This window comes from Puma concolor, chromosome A3 (genome assembly GCF_028749965.1).
Source record: "Puma concolor isolate L17-30 chromosome A3, mPumCon1.1.hap2, whole genome shotgun sequence".
Classification (NCBI taxonomy): domain Eukaryota; kingdom Metazoa; phylum Chordata; class Mammalia; order Carnivora; family Felidae; genus Puma; species Puma concolor.
In genome coordinates this window covers 26,245,195-26,267,898 of record NC_141669.1, presented here as the reverse complement: position 1 = coordinate 26,267,898, position 22,704 = coordinate 26,245,195, and the positions used below count along the sequence as shown (strand labels likewise).

The 22,704-nt window shown below is 36.7% G+C and overlaps 1 protein-coding gene across 4 annotated transcripts in view; it reads left to right on the top strand.

Moving 5' to 3' along the window:
• Positions 1-22,704, top strand: part of MEMO1 (mediator of cell motility 1) — a 124,531-nt gene that overhangs the window by 38,831 nt on the left and 62,996 nt on the right. For all 4 annotated transcript variants that reach the window (XM_086700310.1, XM_086700312.1, XM_086700311.1 and 1 more), the window contains one exon: positions 21,216-21,297. In XM_086700310.1, the coding sequence (XP_086556436.1) occupies positions 21,216-21,297 (82 nt within the window). The remainder of the gene's footprint in view (positions 1-21,215; positions 21,298-22,704) is intronic.

The window sequence follows — 22,704 nt, the reverse complement described above, 5'->3', positions numbered from 1 at the left end:
TCACCTGTATCCCCTTGCATCTGCCCTCCCATATTATTTTTACCTCCATATTATTATGATTTTAAAGTTTATTTATTTTAAGAGAAGGGGGAGGGGCTAAGAGGGAGAGAGAATCGCAAGCAGGCTCTGTGCTGTCAGTGTGGAGCCTGATGTGGGCTCAACCCCACAAACTAATGACATCATGACCTGAGCCAAAATCAAGAGTTGGACACTTGACTGACTGAGCCACCCAGGCGCCCAGTCACAATTTTTTTTAAAACTGTTTTTAAGTTGCAATTCAAATAAGGCTCATATGTTGCAAGTGGTTAATATGTCTCATAAGTATTTAAAAAATATTACTATTAAAAAATATTTCTTTAGAGCAGTTTTAGGATCACAGCAAAATTGAATAGAAGAGGTAGAGATTTACCATATTTGATGTCTGTTTGTTCAGCCACCATTTGTTGAAAAGACTCTTCTTAATTTTATTGACTCCTTTCTTTTGTCAAAGATCAGATGACTATATTTCCGGGTGCTTATTTTTGGGCTCTCTATTCTGATCCATTGCTGTATTTGTTTTTTAGCCAATATCATTTTGTCTTGACTACTGTAGCTTTATAGTAAGTCTTAATGTTGGGTAGCAGCAGTTGTCCTCCAACTTTGTTCTCCTTCAATATTATGTTGGCTTTTCTTGGTCTTTTGCCTCTCCATGAAATAAATATTCAGAATGAGTTTGTTGATACCCACAAAGTAACTTGCTGGGCTTTTGATTGGGATGCATTGAATCTGTAGATTAAATTGGGAAGAACTGACATCTTGTTAATGTTGAGTCTTCCTATCCATGAACATGGAATATGTTTCCATTCATTTATTTAGTTCTATGGTTTCATTTATCAGAATTTGTAGTTTATTTCATGTAGGTTTTATACAAGTTTGTTAATTGTATACAATTTTGTTAATGAATACCCAAGTATTTCATCTTCTATTTTTTTTTTTTTTTTTGGTATTAATATAAATGTTACTGTGTTTTCATTTCAAATTCCACTTCTTCATTGCTGGTATATAGAAAAGCAGTTGACTTTTGTATTTTAACCTGTGTTCTGCAACCTTGCTATACTTGCTCATTTATTTCAGGAGTTGTTACTGATTCTTGTGGATTTTTTTACATAGATGATCATGTCATTTGCTTAGATGGACAGTTTTTATTCTTTTTTTTCCCCGATCTGTATACCTTTTCTTTTCTTGTCTTTTCCAGTTTAATGTCAAAGAGCTGGGGTACCTGGGTGGCTCAATTGGTTTGAGCGTTGAACTTTGCCTTAGGTCATGCATGATCTTATAGTTCATGACTTCGAGTCCCACGTTAAATTCTGTGCTGATAGTGTGGAGTCTGCTTCCAATTTTCTGTCTCCTTCCCTCTCTGCCCCTCCCATGCTTGGACTCTCTCTCTCAAAAATAAATAAATGTTAAAAAAAAGAGAAAGAAAGAAAGAAAAGATGTGATGAGGAGACCTTTTTGCCTCCTTCCTGATATTATGTCTTATTTATTTATTTATTTTTTTAACGTTTATTTATTTTTGAGACAGAGAGAGACACAGCATGAACGGGGGAGGGGCAGAGAGAGAGGGAGACACAGAATCGGAAGCAGGCTCCAGGCTCTGAGCCATCAGCCCAGAGCCCGACGCGGGGCTCGAACACGCAGACCGCGAGATCGTGACCTGAGCCGAAGTCGGACGCTTAACCGACTGAGCCACCCAGGCGCCCCTATGTCTTTTTAAATCTACACATTCCCTTTCCATCTCACTCTGTTTTTTCTTTTTTTTTTTTTCCTTGCAATTTTGTTTTGTTGTTGAAGAAACTGGGTCTTTTCTTTTTTAGAGATTCTTGCAGCCTGGATCTTTGTAACTCCATCTCTGGGATGGTGTTCAACATGTTCTTCTGTCACATTTATTTTATAAAAATTGTTAATGAGATCTAGAGCAGCATTGTCTAGTATAAATAAAAAGAAAGCCATAAATTTGAGCCACATATTGGTAATTTGAATTCTTTCTGGTATCCACTTTAAAAACATAAAACAGGAGAAATTGGTTATTTATTTATTTGTTTGTTTATTTATTTATTTTAATGTTTTTATTTATTTTTGAGACAGAGAGAGACAGTGTGAGCGGCGAGGGGCAGAGAGAGAGGGAGACACAGAATCCGAAGTAGGTGCCAGGTTTTCAGCTGTCAGCACAGAGCCCGACGCGAGGCTCGAACTCACAGATTATGAGATCATGACCCGAGCTGAAGTCAGACGCTTAACTGACTGAGCCAGCCAGGCGCCCCGAGAAATTGGTTTTAATATATTTTATTCCACTTACTATATCCGAAATATTATTTCAACATGAAGCCAGCATAACTATTGATGTATTTTACATTTTTTGTACTAAATCTTAGAAATCTGGTGTATATTTTACACATATCACATCTCAATTAGAATTTGCTACAATTGCAAGTGCCTAGTAGCCACATGGGGCTAGTGACTCCTGTAGTGAACAACACAGATTTAGGGACTAGATCAGATTTAGGGTTTTTGTTTTTGTTTTTGTCAGACAGTAGGGAATTGCCTGATTGTCTCTCTTTGGTGATACCGGTAGTCATTCGTGATCACTGTTTAGATCTAATAATTTATTAGGACTTGTGAAGTGGTGACAGTTTTTAATCACTCTACCCTCATTTATTATCTATAATATTTCTCTAAGAGGATATTTCCTGTCCTCAATTAATCTAGTTACTTGAAGGAACAGTTCATTTAGAAAAAGTGGGATAAGTAATGCTTGATCCTTTTCCTTTATTTACCAGTTATCAAAATAATGAATTGGTTCCTTAGCATTAGGATAAAAGGTACCTTTGGATACAGGTGACCAGCAAAAAAAAATTTTTCAAGTGTCATTGTGAACTCATAGACTTAAAAGATACTCAATTTGTCCCATCTTTAGTCAGTTGGAGTCTCTTTAAGCTGACTCTTGAGTCCTCTAGACATGGCCCTAATAGTCGGTGATAACTTTCTTGCATTGTGGTGTATTAGTCTGTATTATCTAGAAAAACATAACCAAAAGGATATATGCATATATATAGAAAGAGATTTATTATAATAAATTTGCTTATGAACTTTAGAGGCTCACAAGTTTCAAGATCTGTGTTTAGCATCTGGAGGCCCAGGAGAGCTAGTGGTGTATGTAGTTCCGGTCCAGCTCAAGACTCAGGAAGAGCCAGTGTTGTTTTGGTTTTAGTCTGAAGGAAGGAAGAAAACCAGTGTACCAGCCTGAAGTCTGTCAGGCAGGACGAATTCCATCTTACTTGTGAGGGTGTCAGCTTTTTTGTTCATTCTGGCCTTCAAATGTTGGATAGGGCTCCCCACATCAGGGAGGGCAATTTGCTTTACTTAGTCTACAATTTCAAATGTTAATCTCATTCAGAAACATCCTGACAGACAAACCCAGAATAGTGTTTGAACAAATGTCTGGGCATCCTGGCAGTCAAGGAGTCATATAAAATTAACCATCATATCTGGGATAAGATGTTCCAGGCTCATTTTACATTTCCTGCCCCAGATGTAGAATCTGCCATTTTTCCAAAGAACCTCAGTCTTTACTGTCTTAAAGTCAAAGTGTCAAAGTCTTATAAATAATGCTGACAATTAATAAATGAACTCTGGTGATTCTTTTGATGATGAAAACACATTAAGATTCATAAATTTAAAAGCTTTATGTTAAAAGGCTTTGTTGAAGGATTTTTATCAAGGTGTAATTTTTTTGGGCACCTGGGTGGCTCAATCTGTTGGGTGTCTGACTTGATTTCAGCTCATGTCATGATCCCAGGGTTGTGGGATCAAGCCCTGTGTCTGGCTCCACGCTGAGCTTGGAACCTGCTTGGGATTTTCTGTCCCTCTCCCTCTGTCCCTCTTCCCTGCTCATGCTCATTCTCTCTCACAAAATAAATAAATGAACATTAAAAAAAAGTTGTAATTTCTTAAGCATCATTAAATTGTCTTATATATTTCTTTTTGTGTATTTCTTTTCTTACTTTTGGGAAAGAGGTCTTGGTATCTGCTCTGTCTCTCCTATGTTGATCTTTTTCTTTCTTTTTTTCTTTCTCCCTCTCTCTCTCTCTTTTTTTTTTTTTGTGAGCTATACACCCAATGTAGGGCTTTAACTCATGACCCCGAGATCAAGAGTTACATTCTCTGCTGACTGAGCCAGACAGGTACCCCCTATGTTGATCTTTTTTAAGTTTCTGATAGAACACTCAAGAAAAGCATAGAATGAAAGCTGATAACCTAGAGCTATACCTAGTAAAATGTATACAAGTGATTGGTAAGTATCTTTAAGCATGAATCTAAATAATTCTACCTCTTCGTATATTATAATAACCTAGAATTATAGACATAATTGAGTTTACCCTCTTCATTTTATAGAAAAGGAAACTGAAACCTAGATCTTGGAAATGTTAGTACTTTAACCTGGATCACTTGCTTCTTAGAGTAGGTACTGTGCTGAGTAGGACAGCTTCACAGCTCAGAGACAGACCAGCGTGGCCAAGAATCTTGGCATTGCCCTTTACTGGCTATATGAACTTGAGGAAACTCTGGTGTTCTTGTTTGTAAGCTAAAAATAATAGTGACTGTGTCATAGGATTGCTATGACAGTTAACCAAGAATAACATTTTAAGGAACCCAGTACTGTGCCTGTCACATTGTAGGTACACTAAATTCTGGCTGTTCCTCTACTCCCATTTTGTAGTTCTTTCTGCCTTACTACCTCCTTTTTGAATTAAACATCAAGTATATCTAAAGTAGCTGAAAACAGTGTTTTTGTTGTATTTTTTTTTACAGTGTTTGTAGTTTGTTTAATAGATTTTTTTCTTTAGTAGAATAAAAAAAGTTTATTCTGGCCTTCTGAATTTTTCTGGATGACAGTTACTGAAGTTCATGTTGAGAAAATTTTACTTTTCATTTTGAAGTACTTATCCAAAACAACTTTTGTTGTTACACCCCCATTTATCATAATTATTGAATATTAAACACAAATGTTTTAAATAATACTTTGTGTCATTCAGGTAGAATGTGATCATGTTCATGCTTGTATTCTGCTGCAGCAAACAGGACAGTTCAGAATGACTATAATTAATAGGTGTTTAAGAGTTGCTTTGATGTCCTTAGATGAAAGCTTTGCTACCATTACCAAATGCTAGTATTTTAAATTATCACTCTCCTTTTTAACATGAACTATTGATGGGGCGCCGGGCTGGCTGGGTCAGTGGAGCATGTGACTCTCGATCTTGAGGTTGTGAGTTCCAGCCCCACGTTGGGTGTAGAGATTACTTACAAATAAAATCTTTAAGGGACGCCTGGGTGGCTCAATTGGTTAAGTATGTGAATCTTGATTTTGAGGTCATGATCTCATGGTTCATGAGTTCAAGCTCTATGTAGGGCTTTGTGCTGGCAGCCTGGAGCTTGCTTGGGATTCTTTGTCTCCCTCTCTCTCTACCCCTCCCCCGTTTGTTATCTCTTTCTGTCAAAAATAAACAAAAAAAATCTTAAAAAACTAGTATGAACTATTGGCTTGAGTTCTATAGAACCATGTACAGGATTGTTAATGTCTAATACATGTTTAATTTGAATGTGTAGAGAAAAATCTTAGAAACTATCTTCCAAAAAATGCCCTCTCTTATTTATGTTGGTTGCCATCTCTTCCAAAAGCATGCTTAAAAAATGTTGACTTTCCCATGACAGCAAAGATAACTTACTTTGTTGGGAGGTTTAAACATATGATTGCTAATGCCTAAGGTTCTATTTCATAAAGTGAGTGAATTGATGTATTTGAGGTGTTGGAGATTTCAGATTGGGAGACATAGAGACCTTTTTTTTTTTTTTAATCAAAAAAAGGCAATGATAGCTGCTTTCAACTCTTCTTGGAGTGGTTTTCATTTGCCGTCTCCATTTTCTTGTAACTTCTCTGGTCTTTCACTACTTGTAATTTAATGTTTACCCCCAAATACTGAAAACTAATTGCCCTAGGGTTACTGATTTCTCATACTCACCAAATACATTGACTAGCATTTTTCTCTGTTCTCATTGTGCTCATTCATTGCAGTGCATCAAATTCTGTTTACATCGAAAATTTTAACTCTTTGCTTTCACTGTACTGTATTTTCCCTCTGTCTCTTGAGCTGCACCTCATTTTTCTTTCTCCCTGGCTCAACTTCTTACTTGCATGCTCAAGTGTCTATATCCAAAGACTTATGTTTTTAGCAGTTGTGCTGTCATCAGTAGTTTGTGCATATTAAGATTGCTCAGCCATTCTCATCTTTTACCGCTAATTAAATGGCTCTGAAATACACGTTTCTGTCATTCATGCTTTTTTTTGCACTTAAGGCTCTTACTCTTTACCAGCTAGACATCTTACCTAGTTGTCTTTCTGCCTCCTAAAACTTTCAGTGTGTCCAAGTCAAAGTCTTCATCTTAGAAAAGACTTCGTGGTCTTCCTTAATTGTCATTGGTATTGGTATTCTTGTTTTTCCTGTCCCCAACATAGTCATCATTGACTCACTCACCCCCTCCAATTTATTTTGATACAGAGGTCTACCAATTCTGATTTTGGGAAATGCTGGCTTATAGAGCTAAGGTTGGTTGAGTGGTTGTCTGTTTGTCTGTCTGTCTGTCTATCTATCTATCTAATTGGCCTAAGTGCAGAGGGGGTTTGGGAAGGAGTTTTTATTTCTTTAGTTGAATTTTTCTGGTGGCCGTGGTTTAAAAGAAGGTGCCAGTGATATTGTCTACGACCTCTTGAAGGTACGAGTTCTTGAGCATGGCTGAGGCTTTCAAAGCTTTTATGGTATGATCTTCTGGGAATGGGGAGAGGACACACCTGCATTTAAACCCAAATATTCTTCAATCTGGGAAGATTTTACCTTAATACATTTGCTTTAGTGATAGTTCAGTGAAAACAATCCAAAGGGATATGGAAAAGTTTGGTAGAGTGGATGCACACGTACAGCTCACTTTCCATGTTTAACCACAGCCCTTAGTTTTCAAAGTTAGTTTTCCTCCTAAATTACCCATCTGTGAACTCCTTGGAAAGCCTTTTATCTTTGTGGCCATTATGCCTGACTACCTTTCCTTTTCGTGTGTATCTGATACCTGACATGCCCATCTCTTAGTGCACATTAGGTGTGTTTTCTTGGCTAGTTAGCAAGGAAGAACTTGCTGAGATTCTTTTTGTTTACATCTTATGGTTGCAAAATCAGAAACATAATTCTAGACGGATGAGCTGGCACATGCACTACCAATGCTTAGTGAAAAAACAGGCCTCAAACATGCCACAACAAAAGCACAAAAACAAAAATTGCATTAGATTATAGTTAATTACTTCAAAAAGCAACTTGGCTTCTCTACATTGTCTGGTAAATGATGGCTGAAAGAGTTAGAGTGGAGAATAACTCAAATCCCTTGCAGGACAAGTGAGAAAAACAACCAACCAACCTGAAACTATTATGTTTTATATATTACATGAAGGAAGATACTAATAAGGTGTTTAATGTCCTCTTTTTTTGTCTGGAATGTTTTCAAAAAAATTTTTAAAGTTTATTTATTTTGAGAGAGAGCGAGAACACGAGCAGGGGAAGGGCAGAGAGAGAGAGAGAGAGAGAGAGAGAGAGAATCCCAAGCAGGCTCTACACTGCCAGCGCAGAACCTGATGCAGGGCGCGAACTCATGAACATGAGATCATGACCTGAGCAGAAACCAAGAGTTGGACTCCTAACCGACTGAGCCACCCAGGTCCTCCTAGAATGTTTTCTTGCTCTCTGTTTATACCTTTCAGAAATAGGGTAGGGAAGTGAAATAAGAAGGGGAAATCCCCTTTTGCTAGTGGGGGAAATCTTGTCAAATTGGTCCATGTGTATGTATCCTGATACTTTAATGTATCTTTTCTTGGTCAATGGCAATTTTTAGCAGTGGGTTTTATTTAACTTAGATTATTAATATAGGTATTGTCTTAGGTCTAACAATGGTTTGTTAGTTGGGTTTAGCGTTTAGAGGCTTTTTTCCCCATGTCAATAAACAGATGTCTGCAGCATCATTTTTTTTTTTTTTTCTTTTTTAATGCCTGGCTCCAACCTATTATCTTGAGACAAAGAATTGCATGCTCCACTGACTGACCCAGCCAGGCGTCACATGCAGCATCATTTTACAAAAATTATTTTTAATTGAGGAGTTCCTGGGTGGCTCAGTCAGTTAAGCGTCTAACTCTTGATTTCAGCTCAGGTCATGATCTCATGGTTGATGAGTTTGAGCCCCACGTTGGGCTCTGTGCTGACAGGTGGAGCCTGCTTGGGATTCCCTGTCTCCCTATCTCTCTTCCCTTCTCCTGCTCATGCTTTCTTTCCCTCTCTCAAAATAAATAAACATTAAAAAAAAAAAGAGGGGCACTGTGTGGCTCAGCCAGTTAAGTGTCTGACTTTGGCTTAGGTCATGATCTCGCAGTTCATGAGTTCAAGCCTGGCGTCGGGCTCTGTACTGACAGCTTGGAGCCTGGAGCCTGCTTCGGATTCTGTGCCTCCCTCTGTCTCTGGCCCTCCCCTGCTTGCACTCTGTCTCTCTGTCTCTCTCTCTCAAAAATAAATAAACATTAAAAAAAAAGTATTTAAAAAGTATTATTATTATTTTTTTTTTTAAGAGAGAGAGACACACACAGAATTTGAGCGGGAGAGAGGCAGGGAGAGAGGGAGGCACAGACTCCGAAGCAGGTTCCAGGCTCTGAGCTGTCAGCACAGAGCCCGATGTGGAGCTTGAACCCATGAACGGGGTGATCGTGATCTGAGTTGAAGTTGGATGCTTAACTGACTGAGCCATACAAGTGCCCCTAAAAAATTATTATTTAATTGACATGTGGTTGACATAAAATATTAGCTTCAGGTATAGAATATACTGATTCAACAATTATATACTTTACAAAATGTTCACCACGATAAGTGTATTATAGTAATGTTGACTATATTCCCTATGCTGCATTTTTCATCCTTGAGACTTATTTATTTATAACTGGAAGTTTGTACCTCTAATACCTTTCACCCATTCCACCTATCCCTCCACTCCTCTCCCCTTTGGCAACACCAGTTTGTTCCCAATATTTATGAGTCTATTTCTCTCTTTCTTCTCTTTCTTTTTTATTTTTATTTTTTTAACGTTTATTCACTTTTTGAGAGACAGAGACAGAGTGTGATCAGGGCAGGAGCAGAGAGAGAGGGAGACAGAGAATCCAAAGCAGGCTCTAGGCTCTGAGCTGTCAGCACAGAGCCCGATACAGGGCTCGAACTCACAAACAGTGAGATCATCACCTGAGCTGAAGTTGGACGCTTAACTGACTCAGCCACCCAGACGCCCCTTTCTTTTTTTAAGAAGTTTATTTATTTAAGAGAGAGAGAGAATGCATGCAGGTGAGTGGAAGAGGGGCAGAGAGAGAAGGAGGGGGAGAGAGAATCTCAAGCACATGGAGCCCATTGCAGGGCTCAGTCTCATGAACCATGAGATCATGACCTGAGCCTAAATCAAAAGTTGGATGCTTAACTGACTGAGCCACCCAGGTGCTCAGTCTGTTTCTCTTGGGTCTGTTTCTAGCCACCCAGTCTGTTTCTCTTTTGTTGTCGCTGCCTGTTCATTCATTTGCTTTGTTTTTTAGATTCTGGATATAAGGGAAATGATAAAGGTGTTTGTCTTTCTCTGGAGTATTTCACTTCCCATAATACCTTGTAGGTCTATCGTGTTGTCATGAATGGCAAGATTTCATTCTTTTTTTTTTTTTTTTTTTTAATTTTTTTTTTCAACGTTTATTTATTTTGGGGACAGAGAGAGACAGAGCATGAACGGGGGAGGGACAGAGAGAGAGGGAGACACAGAATCGGAAACAGGCTCCAGGCTCTGAGCCATCAGCCCAGAGCCCGACGCGGGGCTCGAACTCCCGGACCGCGAGATCGTGACCTGGCTGAAGTCGGACGCTTAACCGACTGCGCCACCCAGGCGCCCCCTTTTTTTTTTTTTTAATGGAGCATTATTCCATTCTGTATACATACCACATCTTCTTTATCTATTCAGTAATTCATGGAACTTAGGTTGCTTCCGTATCTTGGTGCAGCATCATTGTTTATAACTTCATGTTATTATGTTATATGAATGCACCATCTTTTTTTGTACTCAGTTTTTGGATAGGTGGTACATGTACATAGTACAAAATATGAAAGATACAAAAAAAGTACCCAGTGAGAAGTATAATTTCACTCTACTCTCAGTCAGGATGCAGTTACTTTTATCCATTTATTTCATGTTCGTCTAGAAATATTTTACATAATCACATATGTGCACATACAAAATGACAATATATTATACCTTCTGTTCTGTACAGTGCTTTTCTTTTTCTTCTGAATTAAGACATCTCCCATAGGGGTTCATAAAAATTTGCATCACTGGTTAACATTTGTTTAGTCTTCTACTTCATGGATTTACTATAATTTATTTAATCAGGCATTTCTTTTGTTTGTTTGGTTGGGTTTTTTTGGTGGACACTTAGATTGTTTCAGATCTATTGTTCTATCAGTTCACAAATAGGCAGTCATATTACACGTTTCATTTGATGTAGTCCACTGGGCCTGATCTCCTTTTTCTGCTTAAAGTCTGTAAGTGAAAGCTCTTAGAGAAGAAGATCTGTATTACACAGAATAAGGTGAGAATGTGGTAATGTCTGTAAATCGGTTTTGGGGTGGAAATATGTGAAAAGTGAAAATTCTGACTTTTCCTTTAAACCTTTTCCTTTTTTCTTTCTTTCTTTCTTTCTTTCTTTCTTTCTTTCTTTCTTTCTTTCTTTCTTTCTTTCTTTCTTTCTTTCGTGAAGGAAGTGTTACCTTGTGTGGGAATTGTTACCTTAGTCCTGATTCTGTCCAATAAGGCAGACTTGTTTTATTTTTCTACAGATTATGTTTTTGGATTTGCTATCAAAGTATCCAGATTCACTAGTATCAATCAACTGACTGGTTATAACCCAAAGACACATTAGAAAAAGGAAGAAAAACACACTAGTTGCAATTGGAAGAAAATGATTCTTGGTTAGATACCCATTAAGTATTATAGACCCAATTTTAAGCATTTCTCTCATTTTAGGTGGTTGCCTTTTATGATTCAGGTTCATATTTCCTCGGTAGAATACCTGACTCTGTTAGAGGATAAACATGGTATATCTTCTTGAAGCCTCCATTTAAATTGCAAATAGGAGTATGGGAGTTTTGAGATTACAAATAGTTATTCCTATTACTATGGTAATACAAATATAAATGTCATGAATTTTTGGACTAAAACATAAGATTTAAGAGGGAATTTGAATTTGTGTATCACTTAGTTTCTAAGAATCTGAGTTGACTTTGTCATCAAGGTTATTTGAGAGCAAAAGCTGGAGAGGCATTGATCCTAATGGGAGGCTAGAAACACCATTAAAAATAAACTTATGTAAATTTTAAGAAACAATGAAAGTTACGGCTTTAAAGTAGTTTGGAGGTAAAAGTTCATCCATTTATATTTTGCTAATTTAAAGATTATGTGATTTTTTTTTTTATGGTAATGAAAAAATCTCAGTTGTAAACCTTCCAAGAGCCTGTTGCCACATTCATTCATATAGCATGGGCAAATAAACTCATGTATGGCAGTGGGCCTAACATTTTAATGTGTATAGGAGTCCCCTGGAGAGCTTGTTAAAATCTTGTTTAAAAAAATGTCTTCATCCCCTGAGATTGCAATGATAATGGCTTTGTGATGCTCTGTGGTAAGACCTAGAGATCTCTTTCTTAGGTAAACACATCAGATGATTCTGGTCTGTAGACCACTTTTTGACTATTGAAGGAGAAACCCCATTAGTTAGAAAATTTAATGGTAGAAGCATGTCAAAATCTTCAGGATTGTAATTTAAAACAGCAGCATGATGCAGCATAATACGCTTGATTTTGAATTGAACTTGTCTTCTGTAAAGGCCTATAGATAGTAGTTGTTTGCTGAACATTGGTAATGGGAAACTTGTGACTGGCAAGAATCACGTTGCTGTTCTACCATCCAAGTAGAAATAAGTATCTTAGAAGTCCAAATACATTTTTCTTAGAAGTTAACTAACATTTCTTTGGTTAAAGAAATAGAATATTTAATTTAATTTGAAATGCCAAATATAAGGGCATTAGATTTTAATTTTTATCAAATGGGGGCATGAATTAAATTACTTTATCTTTCAAAATATTACTTTGAAGGGAATGGTGAGGTTTTGGTGAAATAGGCATTGTCATACATAATTATGAACGGATGCAGTTTTGGGTCACATTTTGTTTTAAGTTTATTTTGAGAGAGAGAGCAAGAGTGAGAGCATCTGTGTGAGCGTGGGAGGGGTAGAGAGAGGGAGCGAGAGAATCTCAAGCAGGCTCTGTGCTGTCAGCGCTGGTCCCGCTGTGGGTTTTGATACCATGAACTGTGAGATCATGACTTGAGCTGAAATCAAGAGTTGGATACACAACTGACTATGCCACCTAAGTGCCCTCATTTGTTAGGGATAGGGAATTTGTTTATAAACGGAGAATGGGAGTAGGAATAGACAATGCAAATTCATAGACTGTTAAAGAGATTACTGCTAAACCTATTTTCAGATGACAGTTTTCTGTGTGACTTGGAGGGAGAAATACACTGTTATCTTCCAAATTTGCAACCTTTTTAGATATGAAATGCCAATGGAATTGGTATTAACTGTGAAAATTGTGAGAAACTGTATATGAGTGGGTAGAAGAGTGGGACGTAATTTCCGGTTGGCCAAATATAAGAGTTGGTACACACTAAACATTTATTTGAATGATTAATTGCTCTAATGCAATTGTATTCTGAATTAGAGTTTTAAAAATGTAGGTAAATTCTTAAAATGTTTAAATAAATTGGTGGGTAATAAGGAATCCAAGATATTTGGATTTGGCCTAAACTTTAAGGTTTTTATTAAAGAGAATAATCATTGTTCTTCACAGCAAAGGTTTCTTTTGGGTTGATATAGTAATGCTCTGGATAGTTTTAGGTTAGATTCAGTGTGGCAATGCCTGTGGTCCCAAGAGCATATTATTTTCTATGTGATTAGTCCTATCATAGATACATAAAAACAAATAGTATCTCTTTAGATGTATCTAAAAATAAGATACTAAGTTTTATAAATAGCATAACAATAAATTTTAGGTATGTGGTTACAATACAGCATCAATAATGAGAGTAAGGATTTAGGGAGAACTGAAAGTTTACTTAAAATTAAATGAGATTATTATAGTTGGTAAGGCTTCTCAAAGCACTTTTCATTGTAGTGAGAAGCAGTGGTCCCAAATGTTGGTCTTTGATGAATATAATTTTTGCTGTTCTGCACTGATATAAAAGGAAAAAATCAGAACATTGTAGTGAGTGTAGTTTTTATAGTGCCTACTGCATTTCATCAATTTTAAGATGTATATATTCCCACATTTTAACATTTCTGAAATTGGTATGTTTTATAATCAATGGCACCTTGACATTATTGTTGGTTGTGAAATAGTTGCCACTGTCTACATATATGTGAACTCAAGAATTCATTCTGCTTCTATGACTGGACACCTGTGACCCCTTGATGTTTTAGTTAACATAGCATTTAAGGACCATTTGTGGAAGAGATTACCATTCCTGGGTTGTCTTCTGAAACCTTTCGTTAGTTACATTTTCTGGTGACACTTTTCATAAGATCAAGAAATGTATGGCATGGGAACTTGGACAGTTTGTGTCAGTTTTTTGGACACGAGTCCCAGAGACAATAGAAGAACACTTTTACAAGAAATATTTTAAGGCACCTGGGTGGCTCAGTTGGTTGAGCTTTGGACTCTTGATTTTGGCTCAGGTCATGATTCAAGGGCTGTGGGATCGAGCCCCATGTCGGGCTCAGAGCTGAGCATGGAGCCTTCTTGAGATTCATTCTCTCTCTCCCTCTCTCTTCTCCTCCTTTCCTCCCCCCTCCCTCTCTCTCCCTGCTTCTTTCCCCTGTTCATGCTTGCTCTCTCTTAAAAAAAAAAAAAGGATAAAAAAATAAATATTGCATCACTAATTCCATAAATGGTACAGAGGATGATTTTATGGAAAAGCAAAGATTACCAGTGACTGTGAGTTAAAAAGCAATTTAGATATCAGATTGTGAATTTGAAGACATTAAGAATATTTTGAGGGGTGCTTGGGTGGCTCAGTGGGTTGAGTGACCAACTCTTGATTTTGGCTCAAGTCATTATCTCATGGGTTTGTGAGATCTAGACCCCCCCCCTTCGGGCTCTGTACTGACTGCATGGAGGCCAAAATCAAGAGTCTGATGTCCAGCTGACTGAGCCACCAGGTGCTCCTATTTTGCTTTTTCAAATACAAACATGAATGTTTCTGATAATTCATATCTCGGTAAGTTTTAAAAAGCTTTCTTAGTAAATAAATTCTAAGTGATAAGACGCCATGTGTCCTAGTTTAATTGGGAGTATTTTTGTCTTTCTTAGTGGTACATAATGGTGCACTTTAACACTGATGCACTTTAACACTGGGTTCAGTTAAAAAGTTAAAAATTTTGACAGTATCATATATTTGTAAGGATGAAGAGAAATGCAAATTGTTGAGCCTTGCTGATGTTGGAGAAATATAATTTAAGCCAAAGTCTCTATTTTAAATGATGCACTTTAACACTGGGATTCTCTTTCTTTAACACATTCAACGAAATGTGGTTAATTTATTCAGTTTAAAGGACTGGGATTATCTTACTTTGTACTCATCTTACTTTTTGGTGTTATTTATTTTATGAAGTCATGGTGATCGTAGATAAATGGCTGATATGTTTTAAGTGTCCTTTCTTGTTAAATAAAAATTAGTGTGTTGGTTACCCCCATTTTTTTTTGAAATTTTTTTGGCCTATGAAACTCAGAGATCTAGCAGCCACTGTTATAAAAAGTCTAGCATAAATTCTTATTATTTGTAGATTTTTGATCACAGATTAGTTTTTTACTTTGAAGAGGTTTCACAGAATGATTGATAACAAAATCTGACAGCATACTTGTGTTTGGATTTGTATTTTTTGCTTCTGCTTTGTCTCGTGTTACTCTGCCTTAACCAATCCTGTGGAATTAAGTTTACTGTGTCACTGGGCAGGTACCACTTAAAAATTAATGGTAAAAAAATTGTGGCAGTTGGTCATTCTTGATATATATGAGATACTTTGAGCAACTCTAGAAGTCTCTTCTTTTAACCAAAAATGTCTCCTTTACTAGATTGTCCTGGTGTCTGAAGTTTTTGTCTTTGAGCCATTCTTTGGATTTAAGACACCGACAGAGGCTCCATGGAGGCAGGCATCGCATCTGTCCTTTTAGTGCTGTAACTGCATCATCCATTTCACTTCTTGGCACATAAATAGGTGTTCCGTAAATATTCATTCAATTAATAAATGACGGCAAAGTTATTTGTGACGTTAGAACATTATTGGTCATAACGAACCCTCTGATGTGTTAATTTATTCAGTAGAAAAAGAGAAGAGCTTACAGAACACAGGAGTTTTGTTCAGAGTGAGGAGACCACTGAAAGTTTTTATTTGCAAAGAAAAATATCTTATTCTTCAGTAGGCCAAACAGAAAAGTGTAGAAAACCAATTTGGCTTACTCAATTACATATCTTAGAATTGTGTCAGTTGCATAGGAAGAGCAGGATTGGGTGGGTGGGTGTGTGTGTGTGTGTGTGTGTGTGTGTGTGTGTGTGTGTGTGTGTGTGTGTAGTATCTCTTTAGTTTTGTCACCATGAGAATAAACTTGCTTGTGAACTTGTTTAACTCAAGAAGGATAAAAACAGAAGTGTTAATAAGTTACATTGTAGTAAATACAGCCCATTATTTATTGTCTGTTTCCTAAGGAAATACCTGAGCATTGATACTTTGGGAACCTACTTTTAGTATCTTATCCCAAGAAGTAAATACCCATTTATCCCTTTCAGGGCAAGATCACACAGCCATTAAATAGTAAAACTATTTAATAGCTATTTAAGTAATAGTACTTTTGATTTTCCTACTCATTAGTGTGCCTTCAAATCCAGTGGTATTTGAAAAATAAAGCAATAGTTCATCATCATCTTGTATTAAGTAAGGATACCTTATGGCCAAGTATCAGTTAGCCTCTCTGGAAGAATTCATTTTTTTACTTGACACTTTGTAGATCAACAATTAAGCAACCATATGTAATAAATAGATATGCTCAGTTATCTTATTCAAAGATAGTTAAGAAACTTGGAGTTTAGCTTTTACCTTAGGATCCTTCTGAGGAAATTGGTCTTTTAATAAAAAGACTGCTAAGAGAGCTTGATTTAGAGCTTAAAATCACTGAAGTTGATGGCAGTAGAGTGCCTAAATTGGGAGATAATATGTTCTTTGCTTTTATCCATTATTCATTTTCTGTTTTATAAACTTTCTATAATGTGGAAATATTTAGAGCAATATTTTTTAAGTTAGTATGAAATTTGTTAGGCAGCTAAAAATTTACTTTGAAAATCTGAACTATTTTTCCTTCAGTTAATGAGATTATGTAATATAATTTTTTGGGGGTATTTGTCCTTAAATTTAAGTTTTTAGGGGTGCCTGGGAGGCTCAGTCGGTTAAGCGTGTGTCTTTGGCTCGGGTCATGATCTCATGGTTTGTGAGTTCAAGTCCTGCTTTGGGCTCTGCACTGACAGTGCAGAGCCTGCTTGGGATTCTCTTTCTCTCTCTCCCCTTGTCTCTGTCTCTTCCCCACTTGCTCTCACTCTCTCAAAATAAATAAATAAACTTTAAAAACGTTAAAATTTTAAAACAAACCACAATATTTGCTGAAGTCAGAACTTTTTTGTACTTTGGTATTTTAATAATGGGGCTGTTCATTATAAACTTTTTTTATGTGTATAGTCCTTAATATATATACAGAGGGATATCCAAATCAGTAGATGTTTAATCTGAGTGGATATCAGGGAAATACAAATAGGATTTAATAAAGGGATACTATTACATACCCATAATTTGCCAAAAAGTTAAAAAATTTGACAGTATCTTATATTTGTAAGGATGAAGAGAAATGCAAATTGTTGAGCCTTGCTGATGTTGGAGAAATATAATTTAAGCCAAAGCCTCTATTTCAGAAAAACCTCTCTTCAAAGGTAGAAGAGAAAGAAATTTTTTTTTTCTTGAGTAAGCATTGAGCCAGAATGTGAAGCACATTACAGGCAATCTGCTAAAAGATTGCAAAGATATAAGGAGAGCTCATGCTTTTCTATAGCCAAGCAGATACAACTCATTACATACATGTTGTCAAGATAAATTGTAAGTAGTGCTCAAGTAAGAGAACTTGATAGCAGCATTTCTCACATGTGGCTTATCCTAAATCTCTTGGTAATTGGGGTGACCATATGTATTTGTTAATTGGCTAAAAATAAACTTGAATCTTTTGCAACTTGGAGGTAGGTGGCTGGCTACTTAGTGCTCATGTCTTCCCACAGAAACTGGCAGAAAGAGGGTGCTCTCTCCTTTGTGCAAATAACATTTCAAAGAAGTGGTTATTAGGTCCTTAAGATAGTCCTGGGGTGCTGGTTAGAATCTTGCTTATTTATTTGTTTGTTTTTTCATTTACATAGTTATTTACTTATTTAATTTTTTAAAAAGTAAGTTCTACATCCAACATGGGGCTTGAACTCATGACCCTGAGATCAAAAGTCTCATGATCTACTGACTGAGCCCCAGCTGGGGTGGGTGGAGGGGATAGAAGCTTATTTAGCTTTTAAAATGATTTACATATACATATATTTCAAAGGGATAAAGAAAGAATTTACAATTACAAGCTTTCTAGAGAAAGTGCTCTAAGAAAAATGTGTGGGGTATCTCTTCCCTGTTTGATTTTATGTAGTTAATTTATTTTTAAAGCTTATTTATTTGTTTTGAGAGAGAGCATGCAAATGTGGGGAAGGGGCAGAGAGAGGGAAGAGAGAGAATTCCAAGCAGGGTCCACACTAACAGTGTGGAGCCTGATGTGGGGTTCTAACTTATACACTGTGATATCATAACCTGAACAGAAAGCAAGAGTTGGATGCTTAACCAGATGACCCATATTGTATTATATTGTATTGTATTGTATTGTATTGTATTGTATTGTATTGTATTATATTATATTATATTATATTATATTATATTATATTATATTATAAGCAGGCTCCACACCTAACGTGGGGCTCCAACTCACGACCCCGAGATCAAAAGTCACATGTTCCACTGACTGAGCCAGCCAGGTGTCCCTCTCTTCCCTTAGTTTTAACAGGGAGAGTTAAAGCTCTCATTTTTTATGCCCTTACACTCATGGGTAAATTGATCTGGCCACTTTAGTGGGCAATTTAGTTTGCAGTGTTCTGGTAGAGTTGAAGATGTGCCTACTCTATGATCCAGTACTTTTGTTTCTAGTTAAATCCCAGAGAAACTCTTAATACATGTTTATAAGAGACTTGTAACATTGAGTATTAACAGTGAAGCTGTGGAAACAATCAAATGTCTGTGAAGAGAATGAATAGGTAAATTTTGGTATGTTCACACAATACTAACAGTATTGAGAGTGAGTGAATTAGAGCTACAAACTCAACATGAATAACTTACAATGTTGAGTGACTAACTCAAATTATAAAAGAATATGCACAATATATTTATTTAATATTTTAAAACATGTAGAACAATAGCTGTGCAGAGAAATGCATAGTTTTATAGGTATATATATTAGTAAAACTGTAATGCAATGAAAAACACCAAAATCAGGAAGTGGTTACCTCTAAGGAGGGAAATATATAATAGGCTCAGCAATTTTTTCTACTGTGTAATATTTTATTTTTTAATAAAGGAAGATCTTAAGCAAATAAGAATGTTATATTTGGACAGTGGTTACATGGGTGTTTGTTTTATTATTATCTAGATTCTCTTGTAATGTTTAAATATGTTATGATCAAAAGCTTAAAAAAAAGAGAAAAAGGGGGCCAGAGAAATGAGTGGTAGTTGGGGGAAATCAGTCTGCTTATTTTATATATTTGCATGTTAATGGTAATGATCTAGTAAAAAGGGACCAAGTTAGTGTAGGAAGACTGGGATAGTTACAAAAGAGCAGCGTCCTTGAGAAGAAAAACAATGGTACCCAGTGCAGAAGTAATTTGTTGGCTTTTGATAGGAGTAAGGACCATTTGTTGACACAGGAGAGAAAGCAGAGTAAGTGGTCGAAAGGGGAAGGAGTTCTTTTCTGAATTTAGGGTGACTAATGTCCAAGTTTGCCTGAGACTAAGAGGTTTCCCAAGATGCAGAACTTGCATTGCTTAAACTGGGAAAGTCCTGGGTAAACCAGGATGGTTGGCCATCTTCTGATTTTCTTTGACAAATTGATTTTTTTTGTTTGTTTGTTTGTTTTAAATTTTTTTTTTCAACGTTTATTTATTTTTGGGACAGAGAGAGACAGAGCATGAACGGGGGAGGGTCAGAGAGAGAGGGAGACACAGAATCGGAAACAGGCTCCAGGCTCTGAGCCATCAGCCCAGAGCCTGACGCGGGGCTCGAACTCCTGGACCGCGAGATCGTGACCTGGCTGAAGTCGGACGCTTAACCGACTGCGCCACCCAGGTGCCCCTTCTTTGACAAATTGAAAAGCATGATCATCTGGGAGTGAGAGGGGGATGAGAGTTCAAGATAAAATGGAAAGCTCTATGAAGTGATTGTCTTAAGGCTGAGAGAGCAAATTCTCTAAGTTAATGTAATATGTTTTCTGAGCTTTCCTAAGGGTCTGCTGAAGTTTATGGGCATAATTTCAAAGTTCATTTGGTTGTATTTCTTTGTTATCTCATTCAGCTATATAGGTGAAGGTACTGTGTCAAGTGGAAAGATGGTTTTAACTATGACTTTACTGTGATGGAGGAAGAGAGGTACAAGACTGAGAGCAAAGGCAAGGAAATGATTGTAGTGATGGATCATCAAGTCTCAGGCTGGGTTAAGAGGTGAAGAAGAAAGGAGAGGAAGGATAGTGGGAAAAGTAACTCCATATCTGTTGGGAACGAACAGATTTCTAGAAGTGAACTGGAAAGATAGGATGTGAGGCGAGTGGGATGATTGAAATTGAGATTTTTTAATAAAAACATTTTTTTTTTTAATTTTTGAGAGAGAGACATACACAGAGTATGAGCGGGGGAGGGGCAGAGGGAGAGAGAGAGAGAGAGAGAGAGAGGGAGGAAGGGAGACACAGAAGCTGAAGCAGGCTCCAGGCTCTGAGTTGTCAGCACAGAGCCCCATGCGGGGCTCGAACTCATGAACCACGAGATCATGACCTGAGCCAAAGTTGGACGCTTAACCAACTGAACCACCCAGGCACCCTGAAATTGAGATTTTTAAAAAATGTATTTTATTTTGTTTTTTACTTAAAAATTTTTTTAAATGCTTATTTTTGAGAGAGAGAGAGAGCGAGCGAGCATGAGTACAGATGGGGGAGGGGCAGAGAGACAGGGAGAGAGAGAGAGTCCCATGCAGGCTTCTCACTGACAGTGCAGAGCCTGCCATGGGGCTTGAACTTACAAACCATGTGATCATGACCTGAGCTGAAATCAAGAGTTGGATGCTCAATCAACTGAGTCACCCAGGCAACTGAAATTGAGATTTTTGACATGGCATAGTCATTGGTTATTAATGTGGTCAGCGGAGTAGGGGCTGGAATGGATAGGAGGGAAAGGTATTAGGTGTGGGAGTGATCACTCCATGGATGTGATTTTAGTGACTTAAGCAAGTTTTGGCACTCTGAAAACAATCACTTGGGTATTTTCTTTTCATTTGCCAACAGTCTTTTGTTTCTTGTTTTGTTTAAACAGTGCCTCAAATTGTAGATTGAATAGTTCTGGAATGAAGACGGATATAAATAAGTAAATGGATAAAAGCAAATATTGTTTAATCAGTACATGATCTTATCTATGGCTTGCTTAGTAGTTGGTTAACTTTCAAACATTATCATCCTAGCTAATGATCCCACTGCCCATTAAGCTATTTTAGTCCTAAATAGGTTCAGTGAGGGCTTTGTGTCACATATAGTTATATATAGTACATTTCTCTGCTGACTCCAGTTTCCCTCTTTCTCTTTTTATAGGACCGCAGCTGAACGCACAGCTAGAAGGTTGGCTCTCACAAGTACAGTCTACAAAAAGACCTGCTAGAGCCATTATTGCACCGTAAGTTTTAAGGTTCTTTACCTTAAAGACATCTTTACATGTTTCATATGTTAATTATTAATATAGAATGAGTAACTACAAATTGAACTAAATTTTTAAAAAATTAAAAAATAAATACTATGTTGAGCTGAAGAAATTATATTTAGTCATTTTCATGATTCCTTTGGCTTCCACTTTAACTCAAGGATAAAGGGATTAGCTATTTTCTCAGGTGCAGTAATTTTAGAGTTTATTTTTGGTAATAAAACTGACTTAAAGCTGAGGGTTATTTGCAGTACATAAACTTGGTGATTTCAGATTGATGTAAATGAGTAATCTCAGTTTTAAATATTAAAAAGATCTACTTTCATTCAGCCAACTTTTTCCTTATATTAAAAAAGGTGCGTTAAACAGAATATCATGCAGTATGGAGTAGCAAACAAACCTGCGGGAGGATTTTTTTTTTTTTTTTTTATTGAAGAAAATCTGTGACTATTTTGTCTTTGAATCTCAGAAGGCTTTTTAGAACTACAAGCTAACAAATAAACAGTTAACAGAGTGTCTGTATGTGATAGGAATTCAGTTCATTTTGATTTGGTTTCCAGTGTAACTTTCAAAACACATTTTTTTAAGCACATGTTAACTGTTTCCTGAGAAGAGTAAAGGTTAGTGTTTGTCCCATTTCTTTCACAGCAGTGTCTTTTCTATAACTTCTGTTGCATTAGGTTTGGTGCCCCGATAAATAAAAAATAGTGAAAATAATAATATAGCATCTACTTATTAAACAATATGAGAAATCAGTAAATACACATAAAGAGTCTACATTAATGTCTGGCACATGTAATAAATACTGCATAAATACTAGGTATCTAATGTGCCAAACATTTCGTTAAATGCTCCATTTGTATGATCTAACTTGATCTCATTTAATAGATATAGGAGGCTGACTGTACCACTTACAAGGAATGTGACATACAAGTTACTAAATCTCTTGTGCCTTTGTCTCATTGGTAAAATTGAAATATTAATAGTACCTCCATAGGGTTTTTGATGATTAAATCAGTTAATCTTTATAAACTTTTAGCATAACTTAAATAATAACTTAAACAAATATGTACCTGGCTAAATGCCAGGTGTTCTTAGTGCTGTTTTTTTGTTTCGTTAAGATTTTTGGAGGGGTTTTATCTTAATCTTTTGTTTGGGGCATATTCCTCTGTTTCCTTAGTTTGCTTGACTCTCTGTGTTTGTTTCTATGTATGAGGTGCAGTACCCCTCTCTCCCAGTCTTGAAAGAGTGGCCTTGTGTAAGAGATGAACGTTATCTTTCAACCTTACCCTAGCTCTTGGCTGTCTCTGAAACTTTTGTGAATGTCTGAGCAGCCTGATTTATTCTTGATAAGTCCCAGTTGTTGAGAGTGTGCCACGACTT